Source organism: Leptonychotes weddellii, chromosome 4, assembly GCF_054177405.1.
Source record: "Leptonychotes weddellii isolate Sample4059 chromosome 4, ASM5417740v2, whole genome shotgun sequence".
Lineage (NCBI taxonomy): Eukaryota > Metazoa > Chordata > Mammalia > Carnivora > Phocidae > Leptonychotes > Leptonychotes weddellii.
Genome location: NC_138372.1, coordinates 89,227,590 through 89,249,603, shown reverse-complemented (window position 1 = coordinate 89,249,603; position 22,014 = coordinate 89,227,590). Strand labels below are relative to the sequence as shown.

The window sequence follows — 22,014 nt, the reverse complement described above, 5'->3', positions numbered from 1 at the left end:
GATCCCAGGACCCTGAGATCATGACCTGAGCCAAAGGCAGACACTTAACAGATTGAGCCACCCAGGCACCCCTTTTTTTTTTCCTTTTCTTTTTTTCTTTTTCTTTTTCTTTTTTTTTTTGATAAGGTGCACCAACCTATGGCAGGTTTAGTTAAAAAAGTGCTGATCTCTCCCTGGCTCCAGGAACGTAGTGACTTACTTTGTGGGACTCTTGAGACAGCCTGAGGAGGGGGCTACCAGAAGAAGTCAGGTTTGGGGCTGCCAGACGACATTTTCACCACCTCTCGGGCACAGAACTCTGCTGAGAAAAATGGTAAGGGGCACGGTCTGGTCCCATGTCAGCCAAAGCCATTTAAAAAAAAAAATTCCATTGCAATAATGCTTTCAGCATGAAAAGGAAAAAACCTGGCCTTTCTCATTCAGCCAGTTTGGACATCGCAAGATGCTACATGATAAAAGATTGGGATTGTATGTTAGAGACAGTTGTAAAGCAGTGGGTCTCAGTGTGTGGGCCTGGGACCAGCATCACCAAGGACGTATTTCTTGTCATAAATGCAAATACTTGGGTCCCATCGCAGACCTGCTGAATCAAAAACTCTGAGGTGGGCCCAGGAATCTGTGTTTTTACAAGGCTTCCCTCCAGGTAATGCTGAAACCACCAGGTTAGTGTTACGGGGTTGCCCCAAGTGAATTCGGAAGGAACAAACATTCCCTAAGCACTTGCTTCCATGCTACTTCTACAAGAATTAGATCTCATTTTTAAAGATTATTTATATATGTATGTATGTATGTATTTATTATTTGACAGAGCACGCGAGAGAGAGAGCACAAGTAGGGGGAGTGGCAGGCAGAGGGAGAGGGAGAAGCAGACTCCTCACTGAGCAGGGAGCCTGATGTGGGGCTCGATCCCAGGACCCTGGGATCATGACCCGAGCTGGAGGCAGATGCTTAACGACGGAGCCACCCAGGCGCCCTAGATCTCATTTTTAGATTAGAAAATTGAGATCCGAGAAGTTGGGACCTGCTCAGAGTCTCAGTAGCAGAGCCAGGATTTGGCCAGGGGCCTCTCTGAGCCCAGGTGCAGAGAGAGGAATGTAATGGATGAGAGCCTGGACTCTGGAGCCACAGTGTCAGGCTGGAACCCAGCTATGTTACGTAAGTGCTGTGTGGCCTTAGGCAAGTTGGTTGACCTCTCTATGCCTCCATTTCCTCATCTACAGACTTCTGCTTTTGTGGGTTTTGAGAAGATCCAATAAGATAATCCATGTAAGGGACTGGAGCAGTATCTGGCGTATAGTAAACACCCAATGGGTGCTGTTTTTATTATTGTTATGCTGCTTCTCAACATGGTGGAAAGAACACACAGCTTTGGTCCTTGGGTCTCTTCCCTGGCATTGACCAAAGACAGAGCCTAAGAGCGCCAGTAGAAACAATCAACAGTCTCCCTCTTCCCCAAAGCTCTCTTGGAGGCCACCCATTCCAGCCTCCAGAGGCCCCAGTATTTACTCCCATCTCATAAAATAGGTGTTCCACTCCCTCGCCTGCCTCTTGCATGAGACCATCACGTGCCAATGCCCAGCTATACATAGCCTGGGCCTCATCTGAGGGTGGCAGAAAGTGACAGATTACTGGGGATAAACGTCAGCTCTCCAGTTCCAAGGGAGGACACGCAGTTGTTGAATTACTTGACGTGTCGCCAGATGGTATCAGGGACAGTGGGTGAAAACAGTGTGCTTCTTGGCTTACATGGAAAAAGCAGGATTGTAGCCAGGGTATTTTTAATGACCGGCCTGAGGGACATTCACTTTGAGCAAAGATCTGTGACATTTTTTCCCCAGGCTCTTCAGTCCTTGATTTTGTGCAGATTCTTGACCCTGCAGAAGGTACCCCTCCCCCAACACTCAGTTCCCTTTAACGGAACCGCCCATGCCTTCCCCACTTTCCCTCTGACCATGAGATGTGGTACCAATGTAGCTTTCTTCAGTCCATTCCAGGAGTTGAGGAGTGCCATGAAGGGACTGCACTTGGAGGGACAAACACGGGGCCCCTGATGGTCTGCATCTGCTGTCCCAAGGCCCAGGGAGTGGTCACGTGGCCCTTGGAACGTGCCCCCTAGTGCTGCTGGATGACTCTCTCCTGCCTTTCATGGGCAGACTTCTTGAACCAGTGATCCACACCTGCTCTAACATGTCCTTGCCACCCACTCAACTGCTTAACTCCCAGGGCTTTGGCTTTTGGCCCAGCTCTTCTCTAAAAGGTCACCAGTGACTTACCAGTCCTGAAAGGAGAGACCTCGTGGTGGTCCCACTGTCCGTGACTCCCTGCAATACTTGATCCGACCACCTGCTCCTTCTCGAGCTTCTCTCCTGCCGTGCCTTTGGAGTCCCCACACTATGTTCCCTGTCCTCCTCCGATTTCTGCCCCCCCACTCCTCCCTGCCTCCAGGGCATGCTTCCGCCCTGTGGTTTTCTCACACACTGGCCTCCCTGAAGATGCCACCTGCCCTTATGCCCCCACCTTTCACCTCCACGGCTCTGTTTGGGACCTCTCCCCCTGAGCGCCAGGTTGGCACCTCCAGCACTTGACTGGATTTTGATTGCCATGAACACATTTCATCTAAATCCAAGCTGAGAACTTCGCCTCCGGTTCTGGCATGCCCCCCTGATGTCACTGTTTTGTCCTTCAGTCTGTTCCCTGGCCTCCTCTTGCCTCCTCTTTTTGTGAGGTCTCCGTCCCTTCTCTCTCCATAGCCACTGAAGAGTTGTCAGTCTGACTGACTCTCCACTTGTAACATCACCTCCCACGTTACATCCGTCCCCTTGCCGCCGCCTCAGTCTGAGACCAGTCGTCTTCCATTCAGACAATGGCATCAGCCTCAACTGTCACCTTTCCTTTCCAGTCTCCTTCCTGTCTGTCTGGTCTATGCCCTCAGATGGACCCTCCTCAAACTCCAATTAGCTGTATTGTTCTCCTACCCAAATACTTCAGCTCAGAACTGCTCGTCCTCATATTCAAATCCTTTACCCTCTTTTTCTCGTGTGCCTTAAATACACCACTCCATTCAGCACCCTCAAGTAAGCTCTCTGCTCAAGTAAGCCAGCCTGTTCTATACCCATCCTGCACATCTGCATCTCTAAACCTCCGCTCTGCCATCTTGGCTTCCTGAGACGCCCTCGCTGCTGGCCTCTGCCTATCCATGCGCTGCTCCTTGGTCAAGGTCTAAGGGGCCTCTCCTCTCCCAAGCAGTCTCTTCTTGTATTCATTCATTTCCTTGAGAAATTAATTGTGTTTTTAGTTACTGCAAGGTAGTGGTGTGGCTCCAGCTCTTCTGATTTTTCAAGGAAAGCCAGAAATCTCAATTTCCATGTGAAATTGCTTAATTTAAAAATTTTTACACCATGCTGTAAAGATGGTACCTACCAGAGGCACATAGTACCTTAAAATTACAATTTACAGACTACTTCATGTGCAACATAAATATGAAATAGTAATACATTAAGTGTACAGAGACAAAAGAGTAACAATTCTACTTTCAGGATAGGTTTTGGGTCTATAAAAGTAGATTTTCTTGCAAATCAGGAGTTGAATGTTCATCCTACGAATTTGGGATTTAAATGACAGGACAAAAATATGGCAGTGTTCATCACTTTTTCATTTTACAGGTGAATTTAGTGATATAACATTTCCATCAGTTAATGTAACCAGATGACTTTAAAATCTTCTTTAAAAAAAAAGATTTTATTTATTTATTTGAGAGAGAGAATGAGAGAGAGAGAGAGAGAGCATGAGAGGGGGGAGGGTCAGAGGGAGAAGTAGACTCCCCACTGAGCAGGGAGCCTGATGCGGGACTCGATCCCGGGACTCCAGGATCATGACCTGAGCTGAAGGCAGTTGCTTAACCAACTGAGCCACCCAGGCGCCCAAAATCTTCTTTTTTTTTAATTTTATGAAAATATTCAATGAAACAAATTTATTTATTTATTATTTATTTATTTGTTTATTTATTTTAGAGAGGGAGGAAGAAAGGCGGTGGGAGGGGCAGAGGGAGAGAGAGAATCTTAAGCAGGCTCTGCACTCAGTATAGAGCCCAACTCGGGGCTCCATCTCACAGCCCTGAGATCATGACTGGAGCTGAAATCAAGAGTCAGAGGCTTAACTGACTGAGCTACCCAGGAGCCCCTCAGTGAAACAACTTTTATTGAGATATAACTGACATACAATATTGTATTAATTTTAGGTGTACAACATAACGATTTGATGCATATGTATATTGTGAAATGATCCACCACAGTAAGTTTACCTAACACATCCATCACTGTACATAGTTACTAATTTTTTGTGTGTGATGAGAACATTTAAGATCTATTCTCTTAGCAACTGTCAGACATACAATACAGTATTATTAACTATACCCATTATGCTGTATTTACATCCCCAGGACTTCTTTTTCTTTCTTTTTTTTTTTTTAAAGATTTTATTTATTTATTTGTGAGAGAGAGAATGAGAGACAGAGAGCACGAGAGGGAGGAGGGTCAGAGGGAGAAGCAGACTCCCCGCTGAGCAGGGAGCCCGATGTGGGACTCCATCCCCGGACTCCAGGATCATGACCTGAGCCGAAGGCAATCGCTTAACCGACTGAGCCACCCAGGCGCCCAGGACTTATTTTTCTTAGAGCTGGAAGTTTGTACCTTTTGACCCCCTTCATTCATTTCACCCACCCCACCACCACCTCTGCCAACCACTCATCTGTTCTCTGTATCTATGAGTTCAGTTTTGTTTTGTTTATAGATTCCACAATTCAAATCAGATCATACTAAGGGCAAGGAACTAATATTTTTTGAGATCCATTCTGGTCAGGTACTCTAAAGGGAGAGCATGGGGAGAAAAACAGACATGGACAGGGAGCTTACAGCTATCAAATGAGTAAGTATAGCTAAACGATTGTATAAGTCAAGGTGTGCTTACGAACTGAGAAAGTGTAAAGAAAGAGCACAGGGTGTCTTGGACAAGAGTACAAAAGGCACCTGATTCAGACTGGGGTTCAGGGAATGCCTTTTGAGGAACTGACGTTTACGTGTAGCCTTCAAGGATAGTCGGAGTTGGAGACATATGGAGAAAAGGGTCTCCTAGAAAGAGGGAAGGGCGTATGTGGAAGCAGAGTGCGTTCAGTGCCTTTCTGTGGGTAGAACCAGGCATTCCCTGCAGGCACCTGCAGCCAGTGCCCAGCCTAGGGCTTAGGGACATGGCCGAACAGGGACACCCCATGCAAAGACCTCCTGAGGCAGGAAAGAACTTGATGGTTTGAGGAACTGAAGAAGAGTATATTAAGTAAGAGGCAGAGTGGCCCCAAATGAGGTTAGAGAGGCAGGCAGGCCAAACGGTACAGGGCCCTGTTGGCCGTGTTAGGGATTTTAGATTTCATTCTGAGTGCATGAAAGTTAAATCCACGCTAATCACAGCCCACTAGGCTGTGCGTGATTTGACCTCCCAGCCCACGAGCTCTCTCTCTCTCTAATTCTCCATAACCCTTGTTTTCTACCTTTTTTTCCTCCATACTTACCAGTTAATTTTTCATTAGCTTCCTCCTTAATGAAATCACAGGGTCCTTGACACTGTCTTACACACTTCTATTGGGCACATACCTCGATCAAAGCAGGTCCTCGATGAATAGTTTTTGTTTTCTTCCCATTCCAATACATTAGGCTTTGGTCCTTTTGAATTGGCACAAGGTCTAGAAACTTACCCAGCTGTCATAATATTAAGAAAAAAATATATAACATTTATTAAGCACTTACTGTATGCCAACACTGTGTCAACAACTTTATGTGCATTATCTCATTTAATCTTCAAAACAGCTTCTTGAAATAGATATTGTTATTGTCCATATTTTATAGCAGAGTCCCAGCACTTGCGATCCAGTTGGGAATCCAGGTCTTTGATGCCCAGCATTGTATTATTAACCACTGGGCCAAACTATTTAAAGATGGGATTCAGTTATTCATTTAAAGATGAGATCTACTTTGATTACGTCATTGCAGAGATAACAATGGTGCAATAAATACCTATATAATGCAATAAAAAGAGAGAGAGAAAGGCTATACTATGAATATCTACTTATTTACACTGACTTTTGCATATTACTTAGCATAACTTTTTTTTTTTTGTAAAGTTCGTTTGTACTCAAAAGAATCATCTAGAGTCAAAGCAGATCCTAATGTTTCTGGAAAGAATGAGCACTGCACCAGTGCCCAGGTCTGTATGTACCAACCAACAAGTGACAACCTCATTCTCTGGCATGGACAATAGACAAGACCATCTGAGAAGTAACCAACCAAACAAACAAACAAAACCAGTGGGGGAAAGATTACAAGTCAACAGGAGAAAATTGCAGTCAGATCGGAAAAGAGTATTCCAGTTTTCTGAGAATTCAGGAGACATACTGACTCTCTCTTTTTTTCTCTTCCTCATATTTGTAACTCTTAATCAGTGTAATTAGTGACAATTGCCTCTTCCCACTTTGGCTCAAAAGTCCCTTATGAAGTGCTTGGGCCAGTCCATCCATTCATCCAAAGTATGCTGAGTCTCTCTAAGGAGCTATATGAGAGACCAGGGGCACAAAATGGGGTCCTTCTCCTTAGGGAAGAAAGATGGACAGTATAGAAGAGGTTTATACATGACTCTAATGACTGCAAAGTCAGTGTCAGAGTGCCATGTCCCTGCCATGGGCTATTGGAATTCACAGAAGGGAGGCTGGAGTGAAAGATGAGCCTGGAGCTGGCTTTGCAGCCAGGAGTGCCAAGGCTAGCAGCAGCTGAGAGCGTGCAGTGAGACTGGGCTGCAGGAGAGTGGAGAAAGGAACATATGAGCTGGAGATTTAGGACCAGAGCAAAGGTGGAGACAAGATGGAGTCAAGTTTGAGAGGCAGACAATGTCCGGCTGGCCCCATCAGCTCAGCGGGGATTGTTGGTCCTGGGGGGGCCTGGGTCATGTCAGGACTCAGCCCGGGAGGGCCCGGGCTTTCACCCCAGACGTTCTCCCCCAACCTAGTCTCACTGCTCTCTCTTGGGTTCCTGCCAGCACTGGCCATGTAGGGTGCTTGCTAGGGCTGACGGGAGTGATGACAGAGCTCAAGTGGGCAGGCTTTGGCCTAATCAGGGTGGGAGGTGAGAGTGACAGGACACTGCAGGGACTGTGCCTATGGGTGCCAAGGAGGAGGTGGGCAGGTCTCAGCTAGCATGGGTTTCTGGCCCATCTGGGACTGCGAGCTCTGTCCATCCCTCTGTTTTTAGGACAGTAACTGGCTATGCTTAGTTAAAAAGGAAACCCAAGAAACAGGACTGAGCTTGTCTGAGATAGCACCTCTCTCTCATATGGGTCCAAAAGTCAGATATAAATATGGATAAGGTAACTAGAGGCTATGCTTTCCACGCCTAGAGGAGGCACGCCTTTACATCTACCTAAAGCCCAAGAAAAAAATGTGCTATAGGCCTAGGAGAGGTCAGGGGTAAAATTCTGTTTAATTCTCAGAGTTCATCGCTTATATTCTCACTATTATTAATATTTCTCTCCTATGCCTAAGGTAGAGGGGTCAACAGAGCAAAGCATGGGCCTGAGGGTCACAGTTGAAAAACATGCTACCGTATCACTTTTGGATGAACTGACCATCATTTATAGCAGTGCTTTCCAGAGCGTGGTATGTGGCCTGAGATCTGCTGTGTCAGAATCATGGGGTGTGGTAGTGCAGCTTTTAAAAACGTACATCTCGGAACCCCACCCCAGCTCTGTTCTCTACTTTCTGCTGCTGAGGCCCAGGAAGCCCCATTTTATTTTAAGATTTTATTTATTTATTTGACAGAGAGAGAGAGAGAGAGCAGGAACACAAGCAGGGGGAGCGGGAGAGGGAGAAGCAGGCTTTCTGCTGAGCAGAGAGCCCGATGCGGGGCTCGATCCCAGGACCCTGGGATCATGACCTGAGCCGAAGGCAGACGCTTAATGACTGAGCCACCCAGGCACCCCGAGGAAGCCCCATTTTAGCCTGTGATTTAAATGCATGCTGAAGTTTAGGAATCACTGCTAGGGGCTCATGCTCCAGGAGTAAGAAAACTTACTAATATCACAAAGCCATTAGGTCTCACCATCATTAATTTTGAATGATAGACAAGGGAACATTTAAATCAACATTTTGATAGCACTAAGTAGGGCAGAGTGGCTTATATGTCTACATTTCAAAAATGACCTTGTCTAATGAATTGAAGGCAATAGACAAAAGCCAAGTGACTTTGCAGAAAGATTGGCCTGTTTAAGCATTGCAGGAAAGCTCAGATGAGTCATCACATAAACACTGATGATGATGTCTTTCATCCTAAGCCTTCCCTAGTCTCGGCCAAAATCCAAGGAAAGGAGAGAAAACTGCCCTAGGGGCAGGTGGTGCCATATGTTGCCTGCCCCTCCACCCCCAGTCACCAGGGGCACTCCACAGAGCAGCTTCTGTGCTGTGACCAATATGCTTAGCCTTAAAGGAACCGAGGTGGTTAGGAGCAGAGGGCAAGAAAGGGAATGGGGAGCATGTGAGAAGGTTAAGGAGGGAAGAATGAATCGACAAAGTCCTCAAAGAAGTTAAAACAAGAAAGGAAATCCAAGGCAGAAGCCACAGATGCCGGGAACAGTGGAGGGGGACATAGGAATGAAGAGAAAATGAGAGAAGCAACCACAGAAGAGGAAGCAGAGGGATTTACAACACAGACTGTAGAGCCAAATAGATCCAGGCTCACTCCACCAAGAAAACAAGAAATCTTAAAGGTATATGCACCAAAGAACAGAACGGCAAAATATGTGCAACAAAAACTGATAGAACTGAAAGGAAAAGTAGACAAATTCCTAAGATTGAGAACAAAGCATAGAGGTCCACTTTTACTACCTTTATTCAATATAATGCTGGAAGTTCTTGTCAGTGCAATAAGGAAACACAAAAAAATAAAAGGCATACAGATTGTCCATATTTGTAAATGACAGAATTGTCTACATAGAAAATCCAAGGGAATCTGCAAAAACAAAACAGAAACCTCTTAGAATTAATAATAGTTTAGCAGGGCTGCAAGATACAAAATAAACATGCACAAACCAATTATATATCTATTTACTGGCAATAAACACTTGGACACCAAAATTTAAAATACACTACTATTAAAATCACTCAAAACATTTAAATACTTAGGTAGAAACCCAACAAAACATGCACAAGACTTGTATGCTAACAACTACATAATGCTGATGAGAGAAGTCAAAGAAGATCTAACTAAATGTTCATGAGTTGGAAGACACCATAGTCAATATGTCAATTCTCCCTAAGTTAACATACAGATTTAAAGATTCAATGCAATTCCTGTGAAAATCCTAGAAATATTTTTTGTAATTATATGCAAGATTATTCTGAAGTTTATATGGAAATGCAAAGGAACTAAACTTGCTAAAGCTATTTTGAAAAAGAAGATCATGTGGGAGGTGCCTGGCTGGCTCAGTCAGGGAAGCATGCAACTCTTGATGCCAGGGTTGTGAGTTCAAGACCCACGTTGGGTGTAGAAATTACATAAAAATAAAATCTTAAAAAAAAAAAAAAGAATTGTGTGGGAAGAGGCAGTCTACTCACCTTCAAGGTCTATTATATAGTGACTGTAATCAAGACCATGTGATATTGGCAGACAGAAGAGAGAAAGCAGCAATAGATCCACATAATTATGTCAACTGATCTTTGACAAAGGTGCAAAAGCAATTCAATGGAGGAGAGATATACTTTTTAACAGTGGTGCTGGACAAAAAAAAAAAGAACTTCAACATAAATCTCACACCTTACCAAAATATAGCTCAAAATGGATCATGAGCTTAAAAGTAAAATTAAAATTAAAACTATACAAATTTTAGAAAAGGAGGGCACCTGGGTGGCTCAGTTGGTTAAGCATCTGATTCTTGATTTTGGCTCAGGTCGTGATCTCAGGGTCCTGGGATTGAGTCCTGCATCGGGCTCCCCACTCAGTGGAGAGTCTGCTTCAGGATTCTCTCTCTCCCTCTGCCCCTGCCCCTGCTTGCTCATGCATGCCTGCACGCACTCTCTCTCTCTAACATAAATAAATAAATCTTTCACAAAAGATTTTTAGAAAATGAGTTAGGAGAAAATTTCAAGATATAGGGCTAAACAAAGAGTTCTTAGACTTAACACTAAAGACGCAATCCATAAATGGAGAAGCTGATAAATTGGACTTGATCAAAATTAAAAACCTTTCTTCTGTGAAAGGCCCTCTTAAGAAGATAAAAAGATAAGCTACAGAGTGAGAGAAATATTCATGAACCACATCTCTGACAAAGGACTAATATTAAAAAGCTCTCAAAACTCAACAACCAAAAAGCAACCCATTTACACATGAAAAAGTGCTCAACATCACTCGGCATCAGGGAAATACAAATAAAAACCTCAATGAGATACCACCTCACACCAGTCAGAATGGCTAAAATTAACAAGTCAGGAAACGACAAATGTTGGAGAGGATGCGGAGAAAAGGGAACCCTCCTACACTGTTGGTGGGAATGCAAGCTGGTGCAGCCACTCTGGAAAACAGTAGGAAGGTTCCTCAAGAAGTTGGAAATAGAGCTACCCTATGACCCAGCAATTGCACTACTGGGTATTTACCCCAAAGATACAAATGTAGGGATCTGAAGGGGCACATGCACCTCAATGTTTATAGCAGCAATGTCCACAATAGGCAAACTATGGAAAGAGCCTAGATGTCCATCAACAGATGAATGGATAAAGAAGATGTGGTATATGTCTACAATGGAATATTATGCAGCCATCAAAAAATGAAATCTTAGAATTTGCAACAATGTGAATGGAACTAGAGGGTATTATGCTAAGTGAAATAAGTCAATCAGAGAAAGATAAGTATCATATGATCTCACTGATATGAAAAATTTGAGAAATAAGACAGAGGATTATAGGGGAAGGGAGGGAAAAATGAAACAAGATGAAAACGGAGTGGGAGACAAACCATAAGAGACTCTTAATCTCAGGAAACAAACTGAGGGTTGCTGGAGGGGAGAAGGGTGGGAGAGAAGGGGTGGCTGGGTGATGGACATTGGGGAGGGTATGTGCTATGGTGAGCGCTGTGAATTGTGTAAGACTGATGAATCACAGACCTGTACCCGTGAAACAAATAATACATTATATGTTAAAAACAACAACAACAACAAAAAAACAACTCATTTCGTAAAGAGGCAAAAACCTGAACAAGAATTTCATGGAAAAGAAGCTACAGATGTCAAATAAGTACATGAAAAAATGTTCGGCCTCATTAGACATTAGGGAAATGCAAATTAAAACCAAAATGAAATATCACTACACATCTGTTAAAATGGCTAAAATTAAAAATAATGATAACTCCAAATGCTGGCAAGGATGTGGAAGAACTGAATCACTCATCACTACATTGCTGGTGGGAACGTAACGTGGCACAGCTACTCAGGAAGACAGTTTGGCGATTTCTTTAAATATTAAATCTGCAATTACTATACTCAGCAGTCACACCCCTGATCATGTTTCCTAGAGTAATTAAAACCAACCTTCACAAAAAACCTGTACCCTAATGGTTGTAGCAGTTTTGTTCATGATAGCCAAAAACTTTAAACAACCCAGATGTCCTTAAATGTATGAATAATTGACCAAACCATAGTACCTCCATAGCATGGGAATACTACTCAGCAATTTAAAAAATAAATGACCTTTTGATATGCACAAAAATTTCAATGAATCTCCAAAGAAATATGATGGTTAAAGAAGCTAATTCCAAAATGTTACATACTACATGATTCAACTTATGTAACATTCTTGAAGTGAAAAGGTTATAGAAATCTTTTTAAGAAGGGGATGAGGGCGGGAGCAAGCAGATATGACTATAAAGGGTTAACATGAGGGGTCCTTGTGGTTATGGATATGTTCTGTATCTTGACCATATCAATGCCAAAGTCTAGTTTGTGATATTGTATTGCAGTTTCGCAAGATGTTACTTTGGGGGAAACTGGGTGAAATGTACAAGGGATCTCTGTATTACTTCTTAGAATTGCACGGTGATCTAAAATTACCTTTTTAAAAAAGTTTAAAGAAAAGTGCTATTAATATTTCATGATCTCTCTAGTAGTTTCTCCACTGTTTTTATTTAAGCACCCATTCACCAAATGGCAAGACCTAGACCTCAGTCAGTTAGGCCTCCCTGCTTCCTTAGATCTGAGTTTCAGGGAGGTTAACATGATGCCAGTCCCACGTTTGGTGTCATCATCTGTGCTGATGTCCACCCAGAGTAGCTTCCAGCCATCAGTCCACCTAGGACACTGCTGCACCCTCTTCCCCGTTGTGGCTAATGGTTCCGTTCCAATGTACCACCAGTTCTTCCTCTCAGTGGGCTGTGGGAACACTTCAGAAGCCATCTTGGGTCTATCTGCCCTGACACACCCAGTGCACATTACTACTTCACAAGGCCAGGGGCTGGGACAGCTCAAGAACAGTGCTTGGGTATTGGGACACCGGTCTTCTTTGTTTTCAGTTTCCTCAGCTTTTCTGGCATTCCTCAGCTTTTTCAAGGGTGAGAGGGAGGATTTAGATGGGGCACGGTTAAGTGACCACACAGGGCACGTTGTGAACTCGTGTCCCCACCTGACTCCAGGTTCAGTTGGTGGCTAGCGAGGGGCTCTGGACCCCTTGTCATGTATCCACGGTCACCCAAGTACTCTTTGCTTCCTTTTTGATTCTTCTCTCCCCCAATTCTAAGTTTATCCACCCTGAGAGCAGAGTACAGTGGATTTATTCTTCCAAATCCTGTATCTTAGTTCTGATCCTCACATTTTCTCTCTTTGGTTCTCAGCCTTCTGCTAAACCATCCTTCTCCTGGGGGATAGCATGGAATCCCTTTGTTGCTGCTTGAATTGGTCAGATTAGCAGGACTTATGGAGGAAAATCCTCTTGTTATTACACCATAATATTATCCCATGATTTTTCTACCATCTTTCTGCCCTTGGTCTGCTCACCCTCTGGTTTGTCTTTCCCTTCAGCTTGTGGCCCAGATCCTGGAACATAAAGATATAGGCTTTGTGATGGTAGATGCCAAGAAAGAAGCCAAGCTTGCCAAGAAACTGGGTAAGTAGGACTTTTTGAGGTATACCTAGAAAAACAAATGTGTCTCTCAAAAAAAAAAAAAAACAAAACAGTTTCATTTCTTCATGCATGATAACTGGACTATTTTTAAATAAATACGAAATGATTCTGCACACCTTAGTCTTGGGATGGGGGAGAGTTTCATGAAAGCAGTATTGGCCTGCATTGAACGATTTCACATGAAAGATCTAATATAGCTTTGTGTCATTGTAGAAACTGACGCCAGAGTCATACTTTTCTTTTTGGCTCCTAGAGCGGGTTAAAAGCCTAGCCTCTTTATCTCACTGCCATGGTGATCTCTCTGGGGGAGAGAAAAATCTCTTCTCCCATCACCGATTATTTCCTTACCTCTTGGCTGAAGCAGCCAACACAAGATAGCATGAATAGTAGTGACTCTGAGGTCCCAGTGGTTTCTAAATGTAAAGCTAAACCCCAGCTGGGCATTATCATTGAGGGCGAGGGGGAGGATTTAGATGAGGCATGGTGAAGTGACCTCACAGTGCATGTTGTGATCTCTTGTGTCCATTATGTCATGCTTAAGTGCAAGTGCACTTTAAGACTCTCACACCCCAAATCCCAAGGAGAGAGAATATGGGGAGCCCCTCTGCTTTCTGAACACCCACACACAGGTAGTAGCCATTTTGCCTTTTCTGCATGACCAGTGAAGAATGGCTATTTAAAAATAGCAGGAGGTTATAAAACAGGACCTTTGAAGAAAGGTTAATTGGATTTGGAGTAGTAAACACAGGGGGCAAAAAAAGATTAGTAGTGGCGTCAGGTACATGAAAGTTCATTATCTTAAGGCATTACAAACAATTGTCCTCTATATTCAAGAAGAACAGCTTTTTTTTTTTTTTAAGATTTAAATTTTTTGAGACTGTATTTAGGTTAGATACAAAGAAGTCATGACTATAAAATGATAATGAATTATTAAGAATGTCTGTGGTATCTTTTCCCTGGAGACAAATTAAGGAATATGTTTTCCCTTTGAGCAGGAGAACAAAGTATGTTAAATTCTTTCCCTAGTCAAAAGCAATTCAGTGCCTTGTTTCTCTTCCTCCAGAACCTATTGGTTCCCTAGTTTTCTTTCCTATTGTTTTCATGGGAAGCTGAATTTGGGAGAATTTCCAGTAAATTTAGTTAGAAGAAAACACCAGTATTCCAGTGATCTAAAAATTTAGCGGGGGGACAAGGTGGGCAAGCTTTCATAAGAATGGACCAGTGGTTATTCTCCTAGTGGATGGAGCTTGAAAAATCTACATGAACTTTTCTCCAAAAGCTCAGCCTGGAGGAATTGGGGCAGGTTCTTTTGGACTATTTGGTTCTCGGAGTTCACAGGACAGTTGTATTTTGTGAACCTATGCCTTCATCTTCATCCTCTCTTCCATTTGCCTGAGTTTCATCTCCATCAGGCTATGCCTGAACTACTACAAAAGCCTCCTAACTGATCTCACTTAGAGCAAAATCCAACATCGGGACATCGGCTGAAGTTCCCAAGGTACCCTTCATGATCGGTCACTGCTGGCCTCAAGGATACCTGGTACATCAGTCCTTTGGATTTACAAATGGTGCTCCAGGGTGTGCCCGGGCTCTTCACATGCGCCCTTCACAGCAGGCAGTGGGCTGGCCTCCTTTTCTCTAGAGGTTTTGCAGGAGAGTTCATTTGGAGAAAGCATTCTCTAGCTAATAGAGAGCTTGGAAACAATTAGTCTAAGGAATTAAGGATGCCATGCAGTTGGACTAAATGCCAGCCTCAGTTATTTAGCATTCCTAGGGGGAAACACAGTTTTCCAGCAAACATTTGTTAAAGCACACAGTATTACGCCAGGAGCAATGGAGGGTAGAAAAATGCAGAACCTTCCCTTGTGGCATTATCAGCTAACTGGGAAAAGAAGATGTGCAGAATTCAGCTACGATAGAAAAGTAAGCCGTTCATCCTAGCCACGGACATTTATGGGGTGCCTAGTGTGTCCAGGCTCTGTGCAAGATCCTGGGGTGCCAAGGGGAGAGTAGTTCTGCCTTTGGAGAGCTTACTGTTCCAGTGAGTACTGTAAATGGAGCCAAGAGAAGAGCAGTAGTGGCAAGAGGGTGACCTTCTTGGGAAAAATGAGTCCTAAGCTGAGACTCGAAGGAACTGACCAGGATGGGGGAATGGGGATAGAAGTCACTCCAAATTTGGGGAACCAGGAGAACATCTGTGACTTTTCCTTTACACACTCTTTCACGTCAGCACCGGGGCAAGAAGCAAGGAAGCTGCACAGAGGATTAAGATAGCAGGTCTACGCAGGGGAGAACGTGAAGGGTGGGACTGGCGTTAGGTTGTGGAAGGATTGGAATGCCTGGCTAAGGAGTCAAGTGGGCAGGGGGCTTTGAAACTTTTGGCAGGGAGAATAGGGCTGGCAGTATTTTCGGAAAATTAAAGCAATGGTAGGGTAGAGAATAGATTTTTCTTTCAAACTGAAGTCCAGGTGGAGCTGTTGGTTCTTGACGATTTCAATTTAAGTGTGTACTTTGGGAACCCTTTACAGGGATGGTTTCAAGGGAACTGATCCTAAGTTGAATGCTAGCCCCACTGATCCTGACCCCACTGTCATCCAGGGATCCTGATCCAGACCTCAGCCCACAGGATGGCTCTTCTTGCATCAGGATGACCTTGTCTTGGGGACTCTGTTTCTTCCAGGTTTTGATGAAGAAGGAAGTCTGTATGTTCTTAAGGGTGATCGCACGATTGAGTTTGATGGCGAGTTTGCAGCTGACGTCCTGGTGGAATTTCTCCTGGATGTAAGCATTTATGCACAGTGTCCCTGCGTGGAGCTGTTTGGGTTCAGATATAGGGGGAAGTGAAATCCCAAAGTAAGAACGGAGAAGCTGGATAATCTGTCCTGGTCTAAGACAGATTTCTCGGGCTTCACAAAAAACTAAGGAGTGCCTACTCCACAGTGCTATTTTCTTCTACTGGGAAGCTGGTCCTTAAGTTACCTTAGAAACTATTTTATTAGTGACCAGAGGGAGTACCAGCTAGCACAGAGTGGCCTGGTGCCTTTTCCTCACAGCCTCAAAAACCCAGAGAGAGTGAGTCAGAAGTGAGTTGAAGGCCACCTCCTGCAAAAAAAGCACCCGTAGACTCTGCTCGGCTCTCTCATGAACCCATCCCTGCAAGCCCTAAAAAAAGTGAAGGAGGCAACAGAAAATTCTGAGCCCATCTCTTTCAGCTAAGTGGAGGCTTTTAGATGCACATAACAGAAACCATGCTCAACTACCTGACACAAAAAGCACAAATGGAAGAGCAGAGGGAGGGCAGATTTTAGACTGATAAATCACTTTTCAGTGTGTTGGCTTTTTCCTCAAGCTGACTCTTCACTTTGGTTTTAAGATAACCAGTGATTGGAGCTGATATGTCACATCTCCTCATTCATATCCAATCGGGGGTGAGGGGTGGGGGAGAGGATCTGGCTTCCATTGTTCTCTTAAAAGGAAAGGAGAATTTCCCCAAAGCTTTCAGCAAACCTACCCTGAAGAGTCATTGGCCAGAATTGGGTCACATGCCATTTCTAAACCAGTAACGGACAAGAGAAATAGAATTGCCTAGTCTCGGCCTACCCCTTGAGTTAAGCTAACTCCTCAGAAGGCGCTGCTGCTGTGCACTCTGGGGGAGGATAGGGTCCACAGCTTCCTGCCAAAGTGTCCTACATGTGTGCCTGCTGTCCCCGCGGTGCAGGGAACAGTTCTCTTACTGGAACATATTTCATGTGCGTGTGTGTGGCATTCCAGCTAATTGAAGATCCCGTGGAGATCATCAACAGCAAACTGGAAGTCCAAGCCTTCGAACGCATTGAGGACCGGATCAAACTCATTGGCTTTTTCAAGAGTGAGGACTCGGAGTGTAAGTTGTCTGTCAGCCCCACTTGTGAGTCTAAAGGCTAGATTCCCAACCAGATATGTTAGAATGTTGCCCATAAAGATGAGGGGCCATCAGCATATCCAGTGCTGGGTGGAATAGAGGAAGAATTGTCCTTGCACCCTGTGTAATGGGACACATCTGCCAAAAGTATGCAAAGCAGGCAGGGATGCTGGAAGAGCATAAAGGTTGGGCCATGTTCTCTGGTCTTGGGGGGGTGTTTTACAGAAGAGAGAAACGTCTTCCTTCCCCTTTTCCACTTGCCCACCTACCGGTGGGACTCTCCCCTAGAATGGGTAAAGAGTAGCTCTCACCAACTGGAGAGCTTCTCAGTCACTTGGACGGGATTAGAAGAAAATGTGGGTGGGCAGGGCTCAGCAGCTGCCACACAATGTGGAAAGTCGCTGGCCAGCCCCACAGCCAACAACCAAGGCTGCCCGCAGTAGCACAGCCTCACCCCTGGGTGTGACCCCTTTGTGGCCAGGTTTTGGGTGGGCATGAAAAAGCATCATAGCATCACCACAATCCACACTGGGGTGAGAGGGTGGAGAGCGGGAGTCAGGATGAGGAGGGACTAGGCAGGCTAACTCCTTGAGGAGGTCTTTTTAAACAACTTTGGCAGCATGGCCCAATGAGGTAAGTCTTTTTCTGGAGCCTCAGCTGTGGCATAACCACAAAAGAGGATCTGGTAGCATTAGTACATGGGGGATGTGCAAAGGAGGGCTGCTTATGATGTTTCTGGAAACTCCAAAATATTTTGAAAATATTTTGAAAATTATTTGCAAAGCTCTTTCCTTACCTATGTGCCAACTGCCACCCTTGGTCTTCTCACCAGCAAGCTACCTATTTTTTCTCTCTCCTGTGACCAAACTTAGGTGTCTTCTCCTATGCTATATAAGAGCCTCTACTCACCCTCCTTAGCATGGTGCTGGGGGAAGGTGGCTAGCCAGAGAAGTTTGCCCAGCCCTCCTTTGGGTGACTTCACTTCAATTTTTATGTTTCTTATAGATGCTGACTACTCAGGGTGCCCCACCTGCCCCGTTCTTCTTTCTCCTTAACTTCCTTCTATTTCCCTTTATCCTTTTCTGTCCCCACCTCTCAATTTGTTTCATCCTCTGTTTCTCTTCCCTCCATTAAGCTCAGGATAGCAGATAAGAAGGGAAGCAAGGCAAAGATTGGGATTAAGAGCGCATCTTCTGGTTCCTTTCCTCCCTACTAAGCCAATGACAAAAACAGCTCTTATTTAATCAACACACGTCATGTACCAGGGTCTATGCCAGGAACTCCATATTGATGCCTTACCTTCTTTCTCACTACTAGCCTGTAAGGCGGTTACCATATTATCAGCATTTTGATGAAGAGGAAATGACAAGAACAAAAAAGTTAAATTAACTCACTATCACATGGCTAGTAAATAAATCCTAGAGCCAAGATTTAAATCCTAGCAATCTGACTTTATAGCTTACACACTTAATGACTGTTTTGTACTTCCAAGACTACACACTTTTTCAGTTCATGGCACACACAGTTTACGGCACACACAAAATGTGGTGATGCTTGTCCAGCCCATGGGGTAAACTGGAGGGGATTTGGACTTAGTGGAAAAACAAGACAAAACATTCTTTTGCTTTCTTATATACTACTACTACTACTAATAATAATAATCATAGTAAAACAAGATAATAGAAAAGTTATCAATATTGCATTGTATAAATCTTCCAAATAAAATATTTTTAGATTTTTTGAATGAGAATGTTGTACTTGCTTCTAAAACTATAGATTTTAAAACAACGACATGTAACTCCTGGTGAAGGGTTTAAATGATCTCTTTTGACGGTCACAGTCAACAAGAGACTTTGCTTGCACACGTGGATGGTGGCAAATGACAAGGCAACGGTAATTGCTTTTCCTTTGATTGATGAGCGGTCTTTTCTTACCACTGAACAGAATTTAGGAAATCTGATCTCTAAATTGTCCTTCAAGGGCGTGAGCATTGTTTCAGTCCTAATGGCTATTAGTTTCATTTTCATCAACAAATGAAGTATTCTTATGATAATTTGAATAGATTTCAAATTCAATCAAGTTTTCCATATTATATATTTCAAAAATAATAAGGAGGCATTTCCTTAAGAATACACAGATAGAGTTCTACTGGTCTTACCATTTTATTTCTGGAGATTTAAATAATAAAATCACTAGTGAGCCATTTCAACTTCCTTCTTAAGGTTGAATTTTTATCTTTAAATTGACAAACTTTGTCTTTAAGAAAGTCTAATACCAGATCATGTTAGTAATACTGATTATGATGATGATGATGAACATGATAAAAAATAGCAATCATACATTCATTCCATTGATGTTCGTAGATAATATGAACAAACAAACAAAAAAACCTGAATATTTTACAGTATCACAAACCAAAAAACATCACTGATGACAAACTATCTTGGACCCATAGTCACAATCACACCAACTGAGAAGACCTGGTGAGGAAGTCAGGGGAGCTGCCTCTCCAAGGATTTCTCTAGCTGTCATGCTTGCTGACATCTCAGGCAGAAAACAATTGTTATAGAATACAAAAAGTTTATACTTCAGATATAATATTAACTACTGTAAAATTTTGAATGTTGTAGAAAACATGAAGAAAGTTTTATCACCACAAAAAATGTATGGCCGTTACACACTGACTGAAAACATCATGATGTTCTATCAGGCATCCATGTCTCTCTGTTTCTTCTTGCCCTCCAAAAGAGCACAGGGCCTGTGGGTGGGGAGTTGGTAAGGTACGCAGGGAAGCAGTCGTGAAGAATCCTGTATTTCTGCTGTAATATGAGGGTGATTGGTCAAGGAAGTTTAAAGGTACAGAGGCACTGGCTTTACGAAATGATCCCAAGCTAACCTGTAGAGCAAGAACAACGGAAGGACAGTGGAGAATTGGAGGGCTTGAACACATAGGTAGACTGGAATGGTTTGGGAGAAAAGGCTCCTAAGAGATTTGGGATCAAATTAGAAAAGACTTGGAAGGACTGGGGGGCTACATCTTCCAAGGAAGTTGGGTATGAAGGTTCACATCCAGCTTGAGCACGTAGCTGTGGAGCTAGTGTTGAGAGAGGGTGACAGGAACTTCCTGCAGGAGCTCAGCTGATAGTTAAGAATGCCAAACTGGGGGAAATCTGGAGGTGGGGGGCCAGTATCCAGTATGGAAAACCCTGAGAGATGGGAAGAAAGGTGAGGAAATGCAGTCTGCACTAAGCTGGAGGTTGAAGGTTGAATGTTCAGGAGCCTATTCCAGAAGGGGAAACTGGGGGTCAGACTGGAAGAGCCAAGAAGGAGCTGGTCAGCATCAGCACAGAATATAAGGGCAGGAAAAACCCGGGATCACATGAGATCAAACAGAGCAAGAGATTAGACCAGGTACCCTAGAAGACAACCACTGTTTGGGCAAGGCTAAAGGCTCAACCACAGTTTGAAACACCACCCTGGGGGATCACCTTACTCTACCCTATTTCATCTTAAAAGGGATACAGATTTGTTCCTTAAGTGAAGAAGGGAATTCTCTGGACACAGGTGTAGGCCATCCTTTCCAGCAGGGGAGGCATTCAAGGAGGTGGGGAGAGATTCATCAGGGACAAGAGGGTCAGGGAAGGAGGATATAGAGGATTCAGTTGGAGCCCACTGGAGCTTTAGATAGACATAAATGACTTAGGTATGGTTAACCCTTCCATTCTCTCCCACCTTCTCTCTATTCATTCTAAACCTCTCACTCATCTTCTTCCTCATCTATCCAGTTCTCTACCTCAACTCTCAGGCTATATGATATATTTTCTGATTACTCAATTACTTTTATGGGGATAAGTTTGTGTGAATGTGTATCAGTATGTACAGGCATTCTTGTAAATTTTTCAACCCCTTCTCATCTATGTTTATTGTAATTACCTCTATCCTAGCAACTATCACATTACATTGTGGTTCTTTAAGGGTCCATACCGTCCTCTGGGTTGTGTGCCTTTGAGATCAGTGTCTTTGTCTTACTCATGTTGGTGTTCTCTGAGCCAGTATTAGTCTTGAAATGTTTTTGATCGAATATTAGAAAATTCTGCATGCTCCTGGCACTCTAACAAAAGCTTATGCCTCTAATGATTAAGAGATAGGGAACTCCATAAAATGGGAAAAGGTTCATCTTCTTAAGAATGAATCAAATGATCACCAACTTTCAGGATTATAGATGTTATGCAGAACCACCACCACCATCACCATTCCCATTCCCATCACCTCACCTCTAAGGCTTAAATACCAGTGTTTTCACCAGGTAACTGACAAGATGTGGTAAGGCACAGCATGGCCACGCTCATGTATCTCATGCTTAACTTGACCAGTTTGGATTCAGGTTTGGGACCAGAGTCAAGCATAGGCTTGATTAATTTTCAATCATCTTCTTAAGGAGTCAGAATAAAAATGAAAACTTAAAAAGAGGGAAAGAAAAATGATGGTTTACCAAAAGGGGGACTTCTGCTAAGAAGTTTAAAGTACTTTCATGATGTCATTTTTGATGGAGGTTGCTTTACATAGTAAGGTGAATTTCCGTCTCACTTAGTGGTCATTTATAGGAAGCTGTGCTTACACACTTACAACTAATGGTGAGTCTGAGTGGAATAAGTTTTTCCTTAGGTTTAGAGTCTAATATTCTATTTCTCCCTCTCTCAGTTTCCTTCACTTTCTCCTGTCCGTCTACCAATTTCTGAAAACACATAAAACTGTGGTAAAGGGTTCTTCTTTTTTTTTTTAAATTTTTTTATTCTTATATTATCCCCATACATTGCATCATTAGTTTTAGATGTAGTGTTCCATGATTCATTGTTTGTGCATAACACCCAGTGCTCCATGCAGAATGTGCCCTCCTCAATACCCATCCCCAGGCTCA

The 22,014-nt window shown here is 43.5% G+C and overlaps 1 protein-coding gene and 1 long non-coding RNA gene across 2 annotated transcripts in view; both read left to right on the top strand.

Annotated features, from left to right (window-relative positions):
* The window catches only part of LOC115943959 (uncharacterized), a 1,191,882-nt gene that overhangs the window by 664,187 nt on the left and 505,681 nt on the right, over positions 1 to 22,014 (top strand). The gene's annotated exons all lie outside the window — the stretch shown is intronic.
* CASQ2 (calsequestrin 2) overlaps positions 1 to 22,014 on the top strand; it is a 62,627-nt gene that overhangs the window by 11,688 nt on the left and 28,925 nt on the right. Inside the window, exons 2-4 of the mRNA XM_081815743.1 lie at positions 13,093 to 13,177; positions 15,876 to 15,976; positions 16,967 to 17,078. Coding sequence (XP_081671869.1) covers positions 13,093 to 13,177; positions 15,876 to 15,976; positions 16,967 to 17,078 — 298 coding nt within the window. The remainder of the gene's footprint in view (positions 1 to 13,092; positions 13,178 to 15,875; positions 15,977 to 16,966; positions 17,079 to 22,014) is intronic.